The following is a 20,587-nucleotide window of genomic DNA, read 5'->3' as shown; positions in this document are numbered from 1 at the left end:
CAGGTTAAAGGATTTTTAGGCCTTGAGACAATTGAAACATGGATTGTGTATGTGTGCCATTCAGAGGGTGAATGGGCAATACAAAATATTTAAGTGCCTTTGAATTGGGTATGGTAGTAAGTGCCAGGCGCACAGGTTTGGCTGTGTCAAGAACTGCAATGCTGCTTGGGTTTTCACACAACCGTTTCCCGTGTTCACACAACAGTTTCCAGTTTCCCCAAAGGATATCAAGCCAACTTGACACACAACATGGGCCAGCATCCCCGTGGAACACTTGACACCTTGTAGAGTCCATGCCCGGACGAATTCAGGCTGTTCTGAGTGCAAAAGGGTGTTCAACTTAGACCAAAGGATGTTTGTACAAAACATCCTTTGGTTTAAGTTGCACACAGTGTATATGAACTACTGTAGGATTTGATACACATTTTGATGTTTTATCATTTTTTGTTAGTCATACTGCATGATTCCTCATTTTCTAAACTTGTGCATTGCCCTCATCTACAGTATAGTCAAATCACATTTTATTTGTCACGTGCCGAATACAACAGGTAGACCTTACCGTGAAATGCTTACTTACAAGCCCTAAACCAACAATGCAAAAAAAAAATTTAAGTAAGAAAATATTAGCAAAAAAATATCAAAATAAACTTAAGTACAAATAAAAAGTAAAAAATGAACTACAATTTCCGGGGTGCATTTCACCTCCCACGATGCAATACTCTGCCTAGTCTGCAGTTAGCTTAGCTCGCTAGCAAGCCCAGATGAAGCTTATCATAAGTTAAGTGCATTTCACATTCCTTTTGGGTTGTAATAATATTATTATAACGCTTGCATGAACAGAATTCTGAATATATGTTAATATCATTGTAACCAATCAACTGCATTACACACAAAAAAAAGGAGTTAGATGCTAACAAATGCTAACCATAAGTTACCGTATTTGATGCTTAGCAAGTACGCTAGCTAGCCCAACTTCTACATCAGAAATACGTTTTTCCAACAATCACAGTCGAGTTAAACTTAGCGACTGTCTTAAACAAATGTCCAAACAACATGTAGGCCTGTTAGAACATTTATTAAGACATTTACAGGCAAATCACTATTGAATCCTAGTCTCTCATGGCTAAGTAGCTAACCCTGCTGCATCTGAAATAAAGTGTTATAGGCTATTAGGAAAAGGGCGCAATGGCCGCCGGAGCTGCAACTTCATCGGTGATGGCCGGAGTGGTTTTGCCACAGAAAAATATTGGAGTAAGTCAACTAAATATCATTCTATAGGTTTTTGAGCATCATCTTGCAAGCAAAACATTTTAACCGCCTCCCTCATGACAGCGAAGAGAAAAAATGTATGTTTTGAAGTAACTCACTTCATACAATTCTACACATTTTTCCATAGGGTGGAGGAAAATGTTGGCAGTTTTTCATATGATAACTGATGATCAAAGGGCCCACCCGGTTGGTAATTTGACCATACTTACTACAAGTTTAGATAGCTGGCCACTAGACTAATTTATCAATCTAAAACATTTAAGCTGATGTACTAATTTAGTTACTGGCGATGCACAACCACATAAAACAATTATATTATTCTAACTCTCAACAGTAAGTTGAGACACCGACTGAGTTTCAAAATACATATTTATAGAAAATAAATATTGGTCCAATGGCCTACATTGCTGTATTAGACGAAGACAACCAGAGCAACACATAGCAGGGAGTTCGAATAAGATCATGTTCTATAAAGAGTTTTTTTGGCCTAACCCAGGCGTCGCGCCGCCCTTTGACTCCCAATCACAGCCGCATGTGTTTCAGCGTGGATACAAACTAGGGACTGTAGTGACGCCTCTTGCACCCTTGCAGTGCCTTAGACTGCTGCGCCACTTGGGAGCCCCATAGATAGCTGAAAATGACTGTCTATAATGTCTTTTTATTAGTCATCTAAGGGATCCTACTTGAAAAAAAACAGAGAAGCAATTTCCAGTTTTGCTCATCACTAAACAGTCATTAGCCATGAAATCACAAAATTACACAAAAAAAACTGTTTATGACATCACTAAATACTTCATAATAACAAACCAAATGTTACATGTGGCAGAGTTGCCCTTTGACAGTGCTACCTTGTGGCAGAGAGACCTTAACTGAAAAGTAAACCTGGGTTGTGTTCAGTAGGCACACAAAAACAGGTAGGGCGGTACTAATGAACAATTTGCATGTTTTCCATTGCAATACCCTGTGTCCTATTGAAAACAACCGTGGCATACTAAAAAAAAAACTGGGCACCCCCTGCCCCAGCCACACTGGCCTACAGTACCTAAGAACAGCTTCGTCCAGCTCCTGAGGTCTGTTGGTGGCTCCCATCACCAACACCCGCTCATCCCCACCAGACTGCACCTGAACACACACACAAATAAATACTATTGGCAGAAACAGTGAGACAATGTATCTCTTGGACAGATTTAATGTGGAAGATGCAAAATTTTTATGCAGGATATGGACAAAAAAATCCAATCAAAAGTTTATTGGTCGCGTACACAGTTTAGCAGATGTTATAGCAGGTGTAGCGAAATTCTTGTGTGACTAGCTCCTAAACAGACATGGCTGGTTGCAGGATGTGGCCAACACACAGAATCCCTCCAGGGACAAACATTGCATACACGTGTGCATATGCTCATGAACTCATAAAACAAAACAAATAAACAGGTCACAAAATTAACACTGGAACACACATGCATGCATACGCAGAAACACACACAGGGAGAGACCACCTTACCCCATCAAATTCAATCAAGAACTCAGTCTTGAGTCGTCTGCTGGCATCATGCTCTCCCTCTCTCCTCTCACAGAGTAGACTGTCAATCTCATCTGTGTGGGGTAAGTAACTGTAGTCATAATCTGAATGGAAGGGTCCCATTATCCTAGTATTCTATGCATAGTCGCACACTCCATTTCCATCAGTTATTAAATAGAAAAGTCTTGCCAACATGCTACAATGCAACTTTCTTGCATACAATATCTGTGCTTATTATTAGATTGCAGGTAATGAAACATCATTATCGTTATGTGCTTTTTTGACCAGTTCATTACAGTTATGCATTCATCTTGGTTTATCTAACAAAGTCAAAGTTACCTATGAAGATGATCGAGGGTTGCAGTTCTCTGGCGACGGCAAACAGAGCTCGCACCAGCTTCTCTCCCTCCCCCACCTACAGGGAAAGACCAAAAGAATAGTGAGTTTACTCTTTTTTTCTACAAGGGTCTACTTGAAATGACTGATATTTGGTTGTTTTTCTGCTAAACTCAGCTGAATGCACTGACTAAGTTGCACTGGATAAGAGCATCTGCTAAATAACTAACATGCAAAGAAATGTAAAATGTAACAAATTAAAAGTGTAAAGAGATCTCTACGCTAATAATGTACTCACATATTTCGAGGTCAAGCTGGCTGCACTTATGTTGAAGAATGTGGCGTTGGACTCCATGGCCACTGCTTTAGCCTATCCGTAAAAGAAAGAGCAAAAATGTCAAAAGCAGAACATTATACTTATTTTGAGATATTTTCAACGATATGCTCTATAATCCTTAAATTCATTCTTTTTCTGTTCGCTTTGTTTTAAATTTGATAACATATCCAAATTCCTGCTCTATATAGAATCACCATGTTTTAATGCAGGTCAGACACATTTTGTGAGATTGAGTACATGAATGATGGCTAAACTACATTCATAATGGATAATGCAATGTTGTATGACAACAAAAAACACAAAATATACATTTCCACAGATTTAGCCTATCCTTACATCATTCTGTGCCATCGGTCATAGTACTCTACTGTCAAAGTACTACCATATAAAATGTACTTACAAACTTAGACCTAAACCAACTCTACTCTTGGACAAAGCATCTTGTAGTTAGAGGATGTCTCAACCAGCTAATCCAGTGAAAGGACTATATCCACTGTCTATATTAATTATATTAGTCTTGTATTATAACGATTTTACAAATGCATTGTTTTGTGCATTTTCTATGACAGTTGTTATGTTATATCATGATCACTTGTGATCTTTGTGAGCCTAACCAAGACCCACTCTCCTAATCATTTCTCATTCGGTCTCTTGCCAAAACCGCATGGCACTGCACCACACTCACCAGCATCGTCTTTCCGTTGCCAGGAGGACCAAAGAGCAGAAGGCCTCGTGCTGGAGCCCTCAAGCCTGTAAACAACTGGAAAAAAACATCTACTCAGCACTTTTTCATAGTCCTGAAGTTCAAAATTACAGAGCAATACATAGTAATTTATTGATTCTGATAGGCTGATTTAACATTTACTGTATACATACAGTATGAAGTGGGTAAAACAGTACATAAACATGACTAAAGTTACCCGTGTTCAATGACTATGTACATAGGGCAGCAGTCTTGAGTACCTGGTGGTAGCCAGCTAGAACAGTGACTAAGGTTCAGGGCAGGGTACTGGGCGGAGGCCAGCTAGTGGTGACTGTTTAACAGTCTGATGGCCTGGAGATAAAAGCTGTTTTTCAGTCTCTCGGCCCCAGCTTTGATACACCTGTAATGTCTCCGCTTTCTAGATGGTAACGGGTGAACAAGCCGTGGCTCGGGTGGCTGAGTTCCTTGATTTTCTTGGCCTTTCTGTGACACCAGATGCCGTAGATGTCTTGGAGGGCAGGCAGTGTGCTACCGGGTGATGTGTTGGGCTCATCGCACTGCCATGGATGGCACAATTGCCATACCAGGCTGTGATACAGCCTGACAGGATGCTCTCAATGGTCCATCTGTCGAAGTTTATGAGGATCCTAGGGGCCAAGACAAATTTCTTCAGCCTCCTGAGGTTGAAGAGGCGCTGTCGTGCTTTCCGCACCACACTGTCTGTGTGAAGGGACCATTTCAGGTTGTCAGTGATGTGCATGCCGAGGAACTTGAAGCTTATGACCTTCTCCACTGCGACCCCATAAAAAAAATCCTGGCACCACTCTGCCAGGGCTCATCATTGTTGGTAATCAGGTCTACCACTGTTCTCGTAACATGACTGAACAAGGCGTTAATGGCCCACGACTAGTTTTAGAATGGCTTGCGACATGGTTTAAGAATGTAAAATGCAGCCCACCAATGGAGATGCATCCAGCTGCAGCGCCAATGTGCAATAGAAGGGAGAAAAACATAGCGCCGGTAATATGGTCACAACTTTCGAACGGTTTGGGCTAGAGACAAGCGCTTTCTTTGTAGTAATGGTGCAACCGAAGCGCTGGCTTTGGCACACGGAAACAAAGTGGTACAACGAAGCCTAATCATTACAACAATTGTTAGCGGGCAATTATTTTTCTAGGTGCACTGGTGCTACAAAATAAAAATTCCCTCCTATAAAGCTTGAACACATTTGCTCGTATCCACGGTTCCCCCTTATTCATTATGATTGAAAAGTCAAAACCGATCCTAGATTAGCACTCATACTCTGAGACACCTTTGTAGGCCATCATTGTAAATAAGAATTTGATCTTAACTGACTTGTCTAGTTAAAGCAACAGAACAAAAAAATACAGACCATTATGTTAGGACTGCCCACATTAAAGGTTGCTGCTCAACATTTTTACTGACGATGTTACTGAGAGGTGATACTTTGTAAGAGGCTGCCCATAACAGCCTGTGAAAAGACTACCATATACACTCCATTGTCCAGTGAATTGCTGTTCCTCTCCAATCTCACCTCTGGCCTCAGTGCAGGCAGGATGACTATTTCCTGTAGGGCCTGCTTAGCCAGCTCCTGGCCAGCAATGTCCTTGAACCTCACTGATGAGCCACTGGAACACACACATACACACACGAGACTGGTCTGAGTGCTCATTCCCATACAGAAATAAAGACATACTCAACTCTGCCTGGGTTGTATAAATTAGGCAGCAAAGACAGACTGAAACAGGCAGGCAGAACTTTTCAGTGTCAAAACGTTATAAAAAGTGTGCTCTATTGAACATGACCCAGGTCAAGCAGTCAACATCTATTGTGTTCCAAACTGAGACACCTTGCAAAGCACATGCTTTAAGTCCAGTGAATAATACATAACACTCCAAATCATTGTCTTTCACCTGTCTATGATTTCGCTGAGGATGAGGTTGGCAAGCTTGCGGTCCACATTCTTCAAGTTCTTCATGTCCCTGTTCTTCAGTGGCGACATAGATGTGGGAGTGGTGGTGGGTTTACAGCCCGCTTTACCCTATAACAAAATAACCATGAATTCAGATTTGGTTACGATTTTAAACAAGCTAATCTCTTGTGGTGATGATTGGAAATTCTCCTATTTTATTAAGTTTGTCAATTTTGTCTTCCTTTCATTAAAAATTGATATAGACTGGAGATGTTCTTTTAGTATTCGTTCTTTTATTCCAGCTATTTTATAGTCCATGGCTGTAGTGCTAGTCTAGGATCAGTTATTCTGTTCAGAGCATAATTAATCAAATTTACATTGACAGGGAGGAACTGATCCCAGATCAGCATTCCTACTCCGAGACACTATCAATATGGGCCCTGGACTCTTGGCTAGATGTGGAGTTAGTTGAGGAAAGACAATCTGTGTCTCACCTTGTTGCTGTTGGACTGGGGGGCCGGTCTGTGCTGTGTGAGACTGCTGGAGGGCCCACTGAAGCTGGGGGAATGCTGGTGGCCCTCGTGGCCTGCCGCCAAGGTTTTTTTTGCCGTATGCTTTGGTCGTGGGAGGGAATGACTGGAGTGAGTAGTCAGGGAGTCCCTCTTTTTGGGTACAGCTCCACTTACTGCCAAGAGCAAGGAGACTGTTAGAACAATCAAGATTAATGATCGATGATTTATCAGTATGGTAGTTTTAGGACATTTGATTAAGCTGTGTGTGAGCTAATGTCCCTTCAGTGGAGGCATATGATTCTCCAGGCCTGATTTAGTCTTAGACTGTGTGAATCTGAACAGGTCCAACAGACTTCAAACTTCAAGTCCATGTAGTCACTGGACAAAGCTGGATAAACACCCACCAGTGTTTCTATGAAAGATAAATATGACTGTAGTTTGAGGTAGCCATCAGTGTCAGTGTGAAGAACATATTGATGAATACACAGACAAAGCAGCAGAAAGAGTCAAATAAATCAACTCGGTAACACTTAACTTGGAGGAAGCTTACTGTACATTGGCATTCAAAGATGAAATAGGTACAAATAGGAAAGGTAGGGTTGGAGGTAGATTCATTTCAATGATGTATGAAGAGCATAAAGCCAGAAAAACTAGATTTCCTGAATAATGAGGAACAATGACACCCCTGAAAACAACACTTTTAAGAAACCAGTCATGACAACTGAAAGCAAATTCCCAGTAAGCACCCACCTGAGCGTAGATGCCCGTTATGGTACGACTGGTTTGAGCTCTCTGTATAGATGTCTCTCTGAGCTGGCCCTGAACACAGCTTTGCTATACAACAGGAATGACAACAACAAAAACAAAATGAAATTGGGAAACAGAATAGGAGAAGGGAGGGAAAAGGAGAAGAAAAGGAAATTATATTCAAATAAACAAATAAGATAAGGGCCATGATTCTTTTAAATGGGGGACAAACAGCAATGTTTTGGGATGGTGCCAAAAGTGAAGTTGTCATGCCACATCCAAAAAAGAGGCATATGGGGTAGGGCTGAGAAGATTGTCAGTGTCTTGGGCAGCAATGCCAAACATAGCAGCCATATGGGCTCCTGAGTGGCGCAGCAGTCAAAGTCGCTGCATCTCAGTGCAAGAGGCGTCACTACAGCCACTGGTTCAAATCCAGGCTGTATCACATCTGGCCGTGATTGGGAGTCCCATAGGGCGGCGCACAATTGGCCCAGCGCCGTCCGGGTTTGGCCGGGGTAGGCCGTCATTGTAAATAAGAATTTGTTCTTAACTGACTTGCCTAGTTAAATAAAAGGTTAAATAAAAATAAATTAATAAAAATTCCAAACAGGACGAATCAAAACACCAAGAGTAGGGTCCTGTTCATTAGAGAAATGTTTTAAAACGTTCTGCAAAGCAAAAGGAAAATGATAATAAAGACTTGTCCAATAAGAAATTATCTTAGGTTTGGTGCCTGATGAACATGACTCAGGATAATGTTACAGCCAGCTGTGGAATGATGAGAAGCTTCTGAAAGAGCTTTGGGGGACCACTGAGTGGATTTTTACCCTAATTTACTAATTCTGTCATTTAAAGGAGTAAATCATGTTTTGGGGTGTCCATTACGGGTTTAATAAAAAGGTACTGGAGTATTTAGGGCCTAATCCCTTTTGGTGCATAAAGTACATTGTAGTTTGGAAGTGTTGTCAATACAAAAAGTATGTATGCGAATATACACTGAATTGCACCCCCTTTTGCCCTCAGAACAGCCTCAATTTGTCAGGGCATGGACAACAAGGTGTCGAAAGCATTCCACAAGGATGCCATCCCGTGTCGACTCCAATGCTTCCCACAATTGTGTCAAATTGGCTGGATGTCCCTTGGGTGGTGAACCATTCTTGATACACACAAGAATATTGAGAGTGAAAAACACAGCAATGTTGCAGTTCTTGACACACTCAAACCGGTGCGCCTGGCACCTACTACAATACCCCGATCAAAGGCACTTCAATATTTTGTCTTGCCAATTCACCCTCTGAAAGGCACATGTACACAATCCATGTCTCTCTGAAAAATCCTTCTTTAACCCATCTCCTCCCTTCATCTACACTGATTGAAGTGGATTTAACAGATGACATCAATAAGGGATCATAGCTTTCACCTGGATTCACCTGTCATGGAAATGTTTTGTACTCTCAATGTATACAAGGCCTACATGTTGTTTTCCCCCCAAGAGATACAAAGCTATGGAGCAATTTCAGTGCCAACAGCAATTGTACTGGATTTGGATATTTAATTTCAATTAAATAATTTTGAATTTGTAATCCACAAATGGAATGAATAATTTCATTCAGTTTTAAAATTCAATTTCAATGTAATTGAATATTCAAATGCAATATTTATACATTCAGTTTCAATGTGGTAAATATTGCATTCATTGTAATTGTGTTTCAAGTTTACAAACTATAATTTAAAGTTGATCAAAGTTTCATTTATTCAACTTCTCAAATGCTTTCAAATTCAGCTCTCTAAATTCAGATTCAAAACCAGAGACAACATCATGGTACTTAGCCAGCCAGGAAAGGTAGAGAGCAGATAGACACAAATTAATCTGAAACAACCAAAACAAACAACAAATGCATTCAACAAGTTTGTACAGTCACAAGCTTGCTGTAGTCATTGTGTGCTATGAATATGGGAGCAAATACTTACATAAGTTAATTTGTCCCAATACTTTTGGTCCCCTTAAATGGGGCGACTATATAGACTGCTAAATAGTTCACCAAATAGCTACCCGGACTATCTGCATTGACCCTTTTTGCACTAACTCAAATCAAATCAAACTCTTCTTGACTCTACGCACACACAATGGACTCTAACCACAAACTCACACATACAGTACTGCCACTGACACTCCAACACACACGTACACACAGGCACATATTCGCCACACACATCACATACGCTGCTGCTACAGTCTTATTTATCCTGTTGCCTAGTAACTTTACCCGTACCCATATGTACATACAGTATCTACCTCAATTTCCTAGTACCCCTGCACATCCACTTGGTACTGGTACCCCATGTACATAGCCAAGCTATCATTGTTCATTGTCTATTTATTCCTCCTTGAACTTTTATTTTCTTCCTATTATTCTTCAATTCATTGTTGGGAAGGGCCCGTAAGTAAGCATTTCACTGTTAGTCTACACCTGTTTACGAAGCATGTGACAATTAAAATTTGATTTGATTTAAATATTGAATTTGAATATTAAAACTAAATGCAATATTCATTCAATTCAGTTTCAAATCTGGAAATTCAAGATCAATATATGAATTCAATTATTTAATTTGTGCATTACAAATTCAAAAGTATTTCATTCAAATTCAATATCCTTAAACAAATTCAAAATTATGGAATTCAAATACAATCTCTGTTGGCACTTGAAATCGGTCCATACAAAGCTAACAGTATCTAAGCTAGCATGATGAAAAACAACAAATGTCACACAATCAACATGCATGTAGCTTGTTCAGAAGGTGCCATGCGGTATCAATGTGGACACGGAAGGCAAGACCTTCAAATGTGTCCAAATGCTTGATTCTCACCTAAAAGCTCCAGGCGATCCTTTGCCATGATCAGATTGGTGATCATCTTAGCCTGTAGACGTTTATCACGTTCATATTTCTCGCCTGGAAGAGAAGAGAGATTAAAAACAAATCTATTAGTAAAATAGCTGTATTCTTCCTTGTTTTCCACTACTGATTTTTAGTTTGTTGCTATAGCAGAGGTCTCCAACTCCGCTCCTATAGTTACTGGATATGCAGGTTTTTGTTCCAGCCCAGCAGCCACACACTAGGTGCTTACAATAATCAGCTGAGCATGGTCTTCAATCAGGACCGCGACTAGCTGAACCATGTGTGTTAATGCTAGGTTGAAACAAAACCCTGCATATCACTAGCTCTCCAGGAACAGAGTTGTTCAGGAAATCTGCACTATAGGTCCCAGGGAATACAAAATACAGCAAAAGTGTGCACAGTCAACTCACCGTTTTCCGCTACCTTGATCGCGATGCCCCTCTCGAGCTCTGCGATTCCGCGTTTGTACCACTGGACTGCCTGTTCCTTGTGCACTAGTAACACACAAACCACAAGTCGGGACAGTCAGACGGGCACAGAAAAAAAGCAATTTGAGGTGCAACATACAAAGAAATTGCTCACAGTCAAATAAGATCCAACAAAAGTCAATGTAAAAGGATTAGATATTTAGTACTTTTGCAGTAGGCTAAGCATCCTTTAGTGTACAATACACATTTGCCATGCATTAGGCTACATATTTGACATGCTTTATGTGTTGCATAAAGGTATAGCATCTCAAGAGGCATTGGAAGAGTAGTAAAAAAATAAAATGTGCACGGCAGTCAATCATGACCTCCAACAAGGGTACAGAGACTCATGGATCAATCAGTGCATAAACCATAATGAAGTGAACTATAATGAATCATTTCACATGACTGACCCGGTCTCTTAAACCCCTCTGGCCTGGAACAGTGTTAAGTCATGGGACTGATTTTCATAGCTGTGGGAATATACAGCATATCCACTCCTTATGAGTGATTGAGTATTATTGAAACAGGGGCTCCCTAATCCCCAAGGCAGGCAGACAGACCCTAAAATTCTACTGGGTTCAGCAGAGTTGCGTTCATTAGGCACTAAACTGAAAAACTGCCTGAAACGGGGAGGAATTGTCATAAGAATTGCTGATTTTAGTTTTTCCATTGCAATTTTTAAAAAATTGTTTTATTACGTTGCATGCCCTGATCTATGTATTGCTTCTATTAGGATCTTAGCTATATGAGAAATGTCATTGTATCCTCTCTAGCCACTTAAGGACAATGATAGCTGCCACTCCGGCCCTCCCCATTTCAATATATAAATAAATAAGGTGGATTTGACTTACACTTCAAACCACCACTCATCTCTACCGGTTTAGGTTACTTGGGGGCATGATATAGGCCAGAGCCTTTAATTGCAAATTAATAGAGGGATGTGATATACAGTGGGGCAAAAAAGTATTTAGTCAGCCACCAATTGTGCAAGTTCTCCCACTTAAAAAGATGAGGCCTGTAATTTTCATCATAGGTACACTTCAACTATGACAGACAAAATGAGGAAAACAAATCCAGAAAATCACATTGTAGGATTTTTAATGAATTTATTTGCAAATTATGGCGGAAAATAAGTATTTGGTCAATAACAAAAGTTTATCTCAATACTTTGTTATATACCCTTTGTTGGCAATGACAGAGGTCAAACGTTTTCTGTAAGTCTTCACAAGGTTTTCACACACTGTTGCTGCAATTGGAGGTGTACCTGCGGATGTATTTCAAGGCCTACCTTCAAACTCAGTGCCTCTTTGCTTGACATCGTGGGAAAATCAAAAGAAATCAGCAAAGACCCCAAAAGAATTGTAGACCTCCACAAGTCTGGTTCATCCTTGGGAGCAATTTCCAAATGCCTGAAGGTACCACGTTAATCGGTATAAACAATAGTAGGCAAGTATAAACACCATGGGACCACGCAGCCGTCATACCGCTCAGGAAGGAGACGCGTTCTGACTCCTTGAGATGAACGTACTTTGTTGGGAAAAGTGCAAATCAATCCCAGAACAACAGCAAAGGACCTTGTGAAGAAGCTGGAGGAAACAGGTACAAAAGTATCTATGTTCACAGAAAACAAGTCCTATATCGACATAACCTGAAAGGCCGCTCAGCAAGGAAGAAGCCACTGCTCCAAAACCGCCATAAAAAAAGCCTGACTAAGGTTTGCAACTGCACATGGGGACAAAGATTGTACTTTTTGGAGAAATGTCCTCTGGTCTGCTGAAACAAAAATAGAACTGTTTGGCCATAATGACCATTGTTATGTTTGAAGGAAAACAGGGGAGGCTTGCAAGCCGAAGAACACCATCCCAATTGTGAAGCACGGAGTCGGCAGCATCATGTTGTGGAGGTGCTTTGCTGCAGGAGGGACTGGTGTACTTCACAAAATAGATGGCATCATGAGGTAAGAAAATGATGTGGATATATTGAAGCAACATCTCAACACATCAGTCAGGAAGTTAAAGCTTGGTTGCAAATGTGTCTTCCAACTGGACAATGACCCCAAGCATACTTCCAAAGTTGTGTCAAAATGGCTTAAGGACAACAAAGTTAAGGTATTGGAGTGGCCATCACAAAGCCCTGAGCTCAATCCTATAGAACATTTGTGGGCAGAACTGAAAAAGTGTGTGCAAACAAGGAGGCCTACAAACCTGACTCAGTTACATTTAATCCTTGTAAAAATCCCCTGTCTTAGGTCAGTTAGGATCACCACTTTATTTTAAGAATGTGAAATGCCAGAATAATAGTAGAGATAATGATTTATTTCAGCTTTTATTTCTTTCATCACATTCCCAGTGGGTCAGGAGGAATGGGCCGAAATTCACCCGACTTATTGTGGGAAGCTTGTGGAAGGCTACCCAAAATGTTTGACCCAAGTTAAACTATTTAAAGCCAATGCTACCAAATACTAATTAGGTGTATGTAAACTTCTGACCTAAGTTGGGAATGTGATGAAAGAAATAAAAGCTGAAATAAATCATTATCTCTACTATTATTCTGGCATTTCACATTCTTAAAATAAAGTGGTTATCCTAACTGACCTAAGACAGGGGATTTTTACAAGGATTAAATGTCAGGAATTGTGAAAAACTGAGTTTAAATGTATTGGCTAAGGTGCATGTAAACTTCCGACTTCAACTGTATGTGAGAATACTATTCATTGACTACAGCTCAGCGTTCAACACCATAGTGCCCTCAAAGCTCATCACTAAGCTAATGACCCTGGGACTAAACACCTCCTTCTGCAACTGGATCCTGGACTTCCTGACGGGCCGCCCCCCAGATGATAAGGGTAGGTAACAACACATCCGCCACGCTGATCCTCAACACAGGGGCCCCTCGGCGGTGCATGCTCAGTCCCTTCCTGTACACCCTGTTCACTCATGACTGCATGGCCAGGCACGACTCCAACACCATCATCAAGTTTGCCGACGACACAACAGTGGTAGGCCTGATCACCGACAACGATGAGACAGCCTATAGAGACAGGCCTACAGACAGCCTCATGGTCCATGCACACTAAGACAGTCGTGAAGAGGGCACGACAAAACCTATTCCCCCTCAGGAGACTGAAAAGATTTGGCATGGGTCCTCAGATCCTCAAAAGTTTCCACAGCTGCACCATCGAGAGCATCCTGTCTGGTTGCCTGGTATGGCAACTGCTCGGCCTCAGACCGCAAGGCACTAGAGGGTAGTGCGTACAGCCCAGTACATCACTGCGGCCAAGCTTCCTGCCATCGAGGACCTCTATACCAGGCGGTGTCGGAGGAAGGCCCTAAAAATTGTCAGACTCCAGCCACCTGGAGTCAGACTGTTCTCTCTGTTACCGCATGGCAAGCAGTACTGGAGAGCCAAGTTTAAGTCCAAAAGGCTTCTACCCCCGCAAGCCATAAGACTCCTGAACAGCTTATCAAAGGGCTACCCAGAACGCACTTTTACACTGCTGCTACTCTCTGGTTGTTATCTATGGATAGTCACTTTAACTCTACCTTCATGTACATATTACCTCAATTACTTCAACTAACCGGTGCCTCCGCACATTGACTCTGTACCGGTACCCCTTGTATATAGCCTTGCTGTTGTTATTTTACTGCTGCTTTTCAAATAATTTTTTACTTATCACTTTTTCTTAACTTCTTAAAGTATTTTTGGTTAAGGGCTTGTAAGTAAGCATTTCACTGTAAGGTGAACACGTGTTGTATTCGGCGCATGTGACAAATATAATTTGATATACAATATCCAGTCAACCCCTGAATGTCTGAAATTGTTTGGGACTGGTGTGACTGTGTGTACTAGGATAAACCTGAGTAAGTACAGTGGTAGAGTACAGTAAGCCCCTTGGCACGGCGCTCCAGCCAGTGCAGTAGGTCAATCGAACATTGGCAGAGAAGACGAGGATGCAGATGTGTGTGTTTCCAGGGCTGGAAGATTAGGCTGGATTCCAGTATCTCTGCTTTACTCCAACTACTATGATAAAGCAGATAATCAGATGTCTTAAAATTCTGCCTTCAGCAAAGTAAGAGTTTGGCTTATCTATAACCTGACTCTCAAGACTAGAGGTCGACCGATTAATCGGAATGGCCGATTAATTAGGGCCGAGTTCAAGTTTTCATACCAATCGGAAATCTGTATTTTTGTACACCCATTTGGCCATTTTTTTTTGTTACACCTTTATTTAACTAGGCAAGTCAGTTAAGAACACATTCTTATTTTCAATGACAGCCTAGGAACGGTGGGTTAACTGCCTTGTTCAGGGGCGGAACGACAGATTTTTACCTTGTCAGCTCGGGGATTCAATCTTGCAACCTTAGGGTTAACTAGTCCAATGCTCTAACCACCTGATTACATTGCACTCCACGAGAAGCCTGCCTGTTACGCGAATGCAGTAAGAAGCCAAGGTAAGTTGCTAGCTAGCATTAAACTTATCTTATAAAAAACAATCAATCATAATCATTAGTTAACTACACATGGTTGATAATATTACTAGTTTATCTAGCGTGTCCTGTGTTGCATATAATCGATGCGGTGGCATTTGCGAAGAAGGACTGTCATTGCTCCAACGTGTATCTAACCATAAACATCAATGCCTTTCTTAAAATCAATACACAAGTATATATTTTTAAACCTGCATATTTAGTTAATATTGCCTGCTAACATTAATTTCTTTTAACTAGGAAAAATGGTGTCACTTCTCTTGCAACAGAGTCAGGGTGTATGCAACAGTTTGGGCCGCCTGGCTCGTTGCGAACTAATTTTTCCGAATTTTACGTAATTATGACATAACATTGAAGTTTGTGCAATGTAACAGGAATATTTCGACTTATGGATGCCACCCGTTAGATAAAATACGGAACGGTTCCGTATTTCACTGAAAGAATAAACGTTTTGTTTTCGAGATGATAGTTTCTGGATTCGACCATATTAATGACCTATGGCTCGTATTTCTGTGTGTTATGTTATAATTAAGTCTATGATTTGATAGAGCAGTCTGACTGAGCAATTTTGTGCGTTTTGCCAGCAGCTCGTCGCTGTGCTTCAAGCATTGCACTGTTTATGACTTCAAGCCTAACAACTCCCAAGATTAGGCTGGTGTAACCGATGTGAAATGGCTAGCTAGTTAGCGGGGTGTACGCTAATAGCATTTCAAACGTCACTCGCTCTGAGACTTGGAGTAGTTGTTACCCTTTCTCTGCATGGGTAACGCTGTTTCGAGGGTGGCTGTTGTCGGTGTTCCTGGTTCGAGCCCAGGTACATCCAATAGTCAAAGGTATATGAAATACAAATCGTATAGAGAGAAATAATCCTATAATTCCTATAATAACTACAACCTAAAACTTCTTACCTGGGAATATTGAAGACTCATGTTAGCTTTCTTACATGGCACATATTGCACTTTTACTTTCTTCTCCAACACTTTGTTTTTGCATTATTTAAACCAAATTGAACGTTTCATTATTTATTTGAGGCTAAATTGATTTTATTGATGTATTATATTAAGTTCAAATAAGTGTTCATTCAGTATTGTTGTAATTGCCATTATTACAAATAAATGTTTTATTTTTTATTTTATAAAATCGGCCGATTAATCGCTATCAGCTTTTTTTTGGTCCTCCAATAATCGGTGTCGGAAAATCATAATTAGTCGACCTCTAGTCAAGACACCACTGTGCAAAATAGCTTGGGGACGAGGTTAGCTTATGACAGACCTAGGAGTCTGGGAGAAACATAATCAATACATTTTGTGTGTTTGCATTGAAAACACAGGTCTAACTAATTAAACTCACCAACATGATGAAAGTATAGCCTTTCAAAACAGCACTGACTGTAGACTGTTTTCCTATGTGCTCCGGCCCCTGTGTATTGAGGGTAGGAGTTTCTTAAACACAAGCAAGAGGAACGAAATGGGGAGAGACCTACCTGAATTTGTCCAAAAGAAACTTTTGTTTTAGTTGCAAAACCTTCCCTTTTCCAACTGTTTGGACTAATGATAACACCCCAGTTACAGTACATTGGAACATTGTAAATAGTCAGTGAGGAACTCGATTAATTCAGTTCGCTCATGCATGATGACACGGCCATCTCGGAGAGGAGAATCTGAGGCATTTTCCTCCCTGCTGACGATACCAATTAATGTCGGCTCACATCATCCAAGCACATGTCTATTGATCCCCTGGGATCACGCAGATTGGAGAAAGGCACATGCAGATAGGCAGTAGCTCTGCTGTTATACTGTATAGGCTTGTGTGTGTGGACAGTATATTGGGAATATAAACCGTCCTGGTTTCAAAAACACGGTGGCACAAAGGAGGACAAAGCATATATATATTTGCTGTTTTTTTTGTTGCATATCCATACAGTATTGCCCATCATTGTTACTTTCATTTTGTTAACAAACTATAAAACATTCATTGGCACCTTAATTTATGCAGGCTAGTTATACTAGTTTGTGTCCCCCTCAGCCACTAACATATTGCCCCTGGGCATACAATATGGCTGACTGCATTCAGCCTGTCTGAGACCTAGGTTGAGTAGGCAGGCACATTCTCCTAGCCATATTGAACAGTCTGCATAACACTGTCAACTGGCTCAACATTAAGCCATTGTAGTAATAACGTGGTGGTATAATGGACAGCCATGTATCTGCAGTCCAATAAGCTAATATCTCTATGTGATTGCATACTGAATGTCATTGACAGAACAACTTATCTTTGTCTGCATGATGACATTATAAAAACGGTGGTGGTTTCAATGGAAAAGTCCGAATAAATAAACTAAATATGATGGGATCAACACTTCAGCACCACACCTTGGGTAAAGAGCCTGCGTTTGAATCAATAGACCTAGTTAAATTGAACCAGTTTTGTTTCAATCTGTATTGACAGTAGTATCTTTGTTTGCATTATCCACACATCGGTGTATGACAGTTGATAACTTGACAACTGCTGTTTAAGCCCAGCTAGCCAACAGTCAGTGGTGCTGCTGCAAATAGCAGTCACACTACACTGAAAAAAATACCTTTGTCATCCTCGTCAATTCTCAGAGCCACTGAGATGTACTCGAATGCTTGTTTGTGGCTGTTTCGGATCTGCTCGCCGCTGTCCTGCTTGCACACCTTGTTCGCATGTTCGTCTGCTGCCGGTTGTTTGGGTCTCGCAACCATAGCGCGAGACATCCGCTCGCACAGCCAGGCGAAGAGTACGCCAAAATTCAAGACTAGGACACGGAGCACTGCAAACAACGCCAGCAGTGGGTAGAAGAAGTAGTACACATTTCGTTTATGTAGTGACACCTGGACGCAGATGTCCCCTCCGTCGGGTAGGGACCCTGCAGGGCCTCGCTTCTTTCTGCTGCCTCTTCCTCCCGGAGAACTCATTCACCCGACGACGTGTTATCGTATCCATTACATTACATAGCCTTTTGCTTGGGTTCAACTTTTGAAGCGTCTATAGTTGCCATATATTCTCCGACATGGTGGTCCAAATGTTGATACAATTGGACGGGGCGGTTACCAAACGAACAAAAGGGTAAGAGAGGAGGGGCACGCGCCCTCTTGTCCTATCATAGAAAGTACGTAACTGCAAACGAGTTTACGTAAAGACCACCCACATTGCGTAAATACTAACAACAAACATGGCGGACGGTAAGTGAAATGTTCGTTTATCGGCACTTTTGTGAGTTATATTATAAATGTAGTCAATTTTAGGGATACATTTAGCTTGAAATAGTTCTTATCCCCCAACAATTGGTTTAATCTGATCTCTCCGTAACAGTCCTTGGTTCACGGTGGAAGGTCGTTGCCAACATGATAACGTTAGCTAGCCAACGAGCTAAAGTAACGTTACTTTACTCGCCTCTAGAATTCATTTAACGTTACTGTAGCTAGCCCGCCTGTGGGGTACCTTCTATGGCTTTTAAGAATAGATGGTAATGCTATGTGACTAGTCATCTACCTGAACTTAGTCTGGAGTAAGTGTGTGTATCTTACGTTATATAGGTAAACGATGACAGAACGACCGTCCTTGCGGTTGTTGACATTTTGATATTGTTTCTGATCTGTCTCCGAATTCGAAGTGTTTCGCAGGGCGTTTAGAGCGCACACTGGACGCTCTGGCCGAGGAGTTTTTAATTTCCCCATTATTTAATCAGGCAGGCCAGTTGAGAACAAGTTCTCATTTACAACTGAAACCTGGCCAAGATAAAGCAATTTACAACTGAGACCTGGCCAAGATAAAGCAAAGTAGTGCGACAAAAACAACAGTTACACATGGGATAAACAAACGTACAGTCACTAACACAATATAAAAATCTATGTACAGTGTGTGCAAATGTAGTAAGATTGAGGAGGTAAGGGGATGAGGTAGTTGGGTGTGCTATTTACAGAAGGGCTGTGTATGAGTAAGGTTGATCTGACCTCACAATGGCAGTCAATCATCCAAGCTAACTGGCTAAAGGTAGCTAGCTTGCTAGCTACTTCCAGACATAAATGAGAGAACACCTCACTCTGGCCATTTGACTTGCCCTAGCAGAGCTAGTTAGGCTGTTCTCCAGAGTGTTGGTGACTGCAACTGTGCTACTGGCAACAATTTAATTAAGCTTTTTTTTGTCTATTTTTACTGACACTGGCCATATTCAACAGGTGTTGAGTGTTCGTAAATTCCTCAGTTATTCTGCGCTCTGAAATCGGAGTAGATAGCCAGAGTGAATTGCCTAGAATGTAGTAATGTTAGCTGACATTAATGTATGTTTCTCTCAGATCACACAGACGCAGACCAATCTATGGAGGGGAACACGCCAGTAAGTCTAATGCAGATGTAGTTAGGGATTTGAAGTGGTTCTCTTCATTTAAAGTCCTGTTTTATAGTTAGACTAATTTCTGCTCCTTTTTAGATTGCTGAAAACCCCCATTCTGAATATGGACTGACAGAAAACATCCAGGTATGACCATCAATATGATTATTGTGCCTTTCAGAAAATGATGTCCATGAAAAGGGGTCCATTTCAAAGACTCAAACTATCACACTGCATTGTGGTAACCTTGCTTGTCTACTGAACAAGCACTGTATGCACAGCTCTCTAACATAGCAGGCACTAATGTGTGAAGCCTATACTTTTTGGTACAAATTGGTTAGGCTACATTGCATGAGATTGCAATTCTGAGTACACTTTTGAGATGCTTACATACATGGATAGTGGCGTGAGTAGCAGTAACTTGTGACATTTCTGTATCTCTGCTTCCTCTTTCACCACCTCATTGTGTAGAGAATAGTGGAAAACGAGAAAGCCAACACAGAGAAGGTCTCCAAACAGAAGGTGGATCTGCAATCGCTCCCCACCAGGGCATATTTGGATCAGACAGTGGTGCCCATTCTTCTTCAAGGCTTATCTGTGTTGGCCAAGGAAAGGTATGTTGAAAATGTCTGTGCAGGGGCTCAGATTTTTCCCCATTCACATTTCTGTGTGACATGCTTGGAAATGCATTTGTAAAATAAAAAAATGCATTGAACAGGCAGTACTATGAAAAGGGAAGAGCATTTGAGTAACAATTGTCAAGCTAATATACTTTAAAGATGCCTTTCTCCATTTTGTCTTCTCTTTCAGACCTACAAATCCTATTGAATTCTTAGCAGCCTTCCTTCTCAAGAACAAATCACAGTTTGAAAATCGAAATTAAGCCCCAGACGGATGGAAATGTGCACTTTGAGGCCATATGTTTAAAATGAAGAAAATTGTTGTTTCTGTCAATGGTTATGTTTGCTAATGATAGTGTATGTTGTTTTTTAAACCAGAATAAAGATTGTGCTGCAGGGAAA

General features: G+C 41.0%; 2 protein-coding genes across 3 annotated transcripts in view; one reads left to right on the top strand and one right to left on the bottom strand.

The window, feature by feature from the left end:
- Positions 1–18,317, bottom strand: part of LOC112237706 (spastin) — a 28,988-nt gene extending 10,671 nt beyond the window's left edge. The window contains exons 1-12 of one of the 2 annotated variants that reach the window (XM_024406305.2): positions 17,793–18,317; positions 10,665–10,748; positions 10,225–10,308; positions 7,360–7,443; positions 6,592–6,782; positions 6,099–6,226; positions 5,720–5,813; positions 4,147–4,221; positions 3,423–3,494; positions 3,128–3,203; positions 2,771–2,862; positions 2,312–2,391 (exon numbers count right to left, since the gene is read on the bottom strand). In XM_024406305.2, the coding sequence (XP_024262073.1) occupies positions 2,312–2,391; positions 2,771–2,862; positions 3,128–3,203; positions 3,423–3,494; positions 4,147–4,221; positions 5,720–5,813; positions 6,099–6,226; positions 6,592–6,782; positions 7,360–7,443; positions 10,225–10,308; positions 10,665–10,748; positions 17,793–18,150 (1,418 nt within the window). In that variant the 5' untranslated portion in view covers positions 18,151–18,317. The remainder of the gene's footprint in view (positions 1–2,311; positions 2,392–2,770; positions 2,863–3,127; positions 3,204–3,422; positions 3,495–4,146; positions 4,222–5,719; positions 5,814–6,098; positions 6,227–6,591; positions 6,783–7,359; positions 7,444–10,224; positions 10,309–10,664; positions 10,749–17,792) is intronic. The other variant, XM_024406307.2, reaches the window with a different exon arrangement.
- On the top strand, positions 18,301–20,587 carry LOC112237707 (protein dpy-30 homolog). Its single transcript, XM_024406308.2, has 5 exons — positions 18,301–18,417; positions 19,531–19,571; positions 19,665–19,712; positions 20,037–20,179; positions 20,376–20,587. Exons 1-5 carry the CDS (start codon positions 18,408–18,410, stop codon positions 20,446–20,448), a joined length of 315 nt encoding a protein of 104 aa, XP_024262076.1. The 5' UTR covers positions 18,301–18,407; the 3' UTR covers positions 20,449–20,587.

The sequence above is a fragment of the Oncorhynchus tshawytscha genome, linkage group LG32 (genome assembly GCF_018296145.1).
Source record: "Oncorhynchus tshawytscha isolate Ot180627B linkage group LG32, Otsh_v2.0, whole genome shotgun sequence".
In the NCBI taxonomy this organism is placed as follows: Eukaryota; Metazoa; Chordata; class Actinopteri; order Salmoniformes; family Salmonidae; genus Oncorhynchus; species Oncorhynchus tshawytscha.
The sequence above is the reverse complement of the archived record's forward strand: the minus strand, read 5'-3'. Positions and strand labels throughout refer to the sequence as shown.

Excerpts from the sequence above, each read along its gene's own strand:
- LOC112237707 (XM_024406308.2), top strand. Across the intron at positions 19,572-19,664 it reads CTATGGAGGGGAACACGCCA|ATTGCTGAAAACCCCCATTC; the intron begins GTAAGTCTAATG and ends GCTCCTTTTTAG. Across the intron at positions 19,713-20,036 it reads GACTGACAGAAAACATCCAG|AGAATAGTGGAAAACGAGAA; the intron begins GTATGACCATCA and ends CTCATTGTGTAG.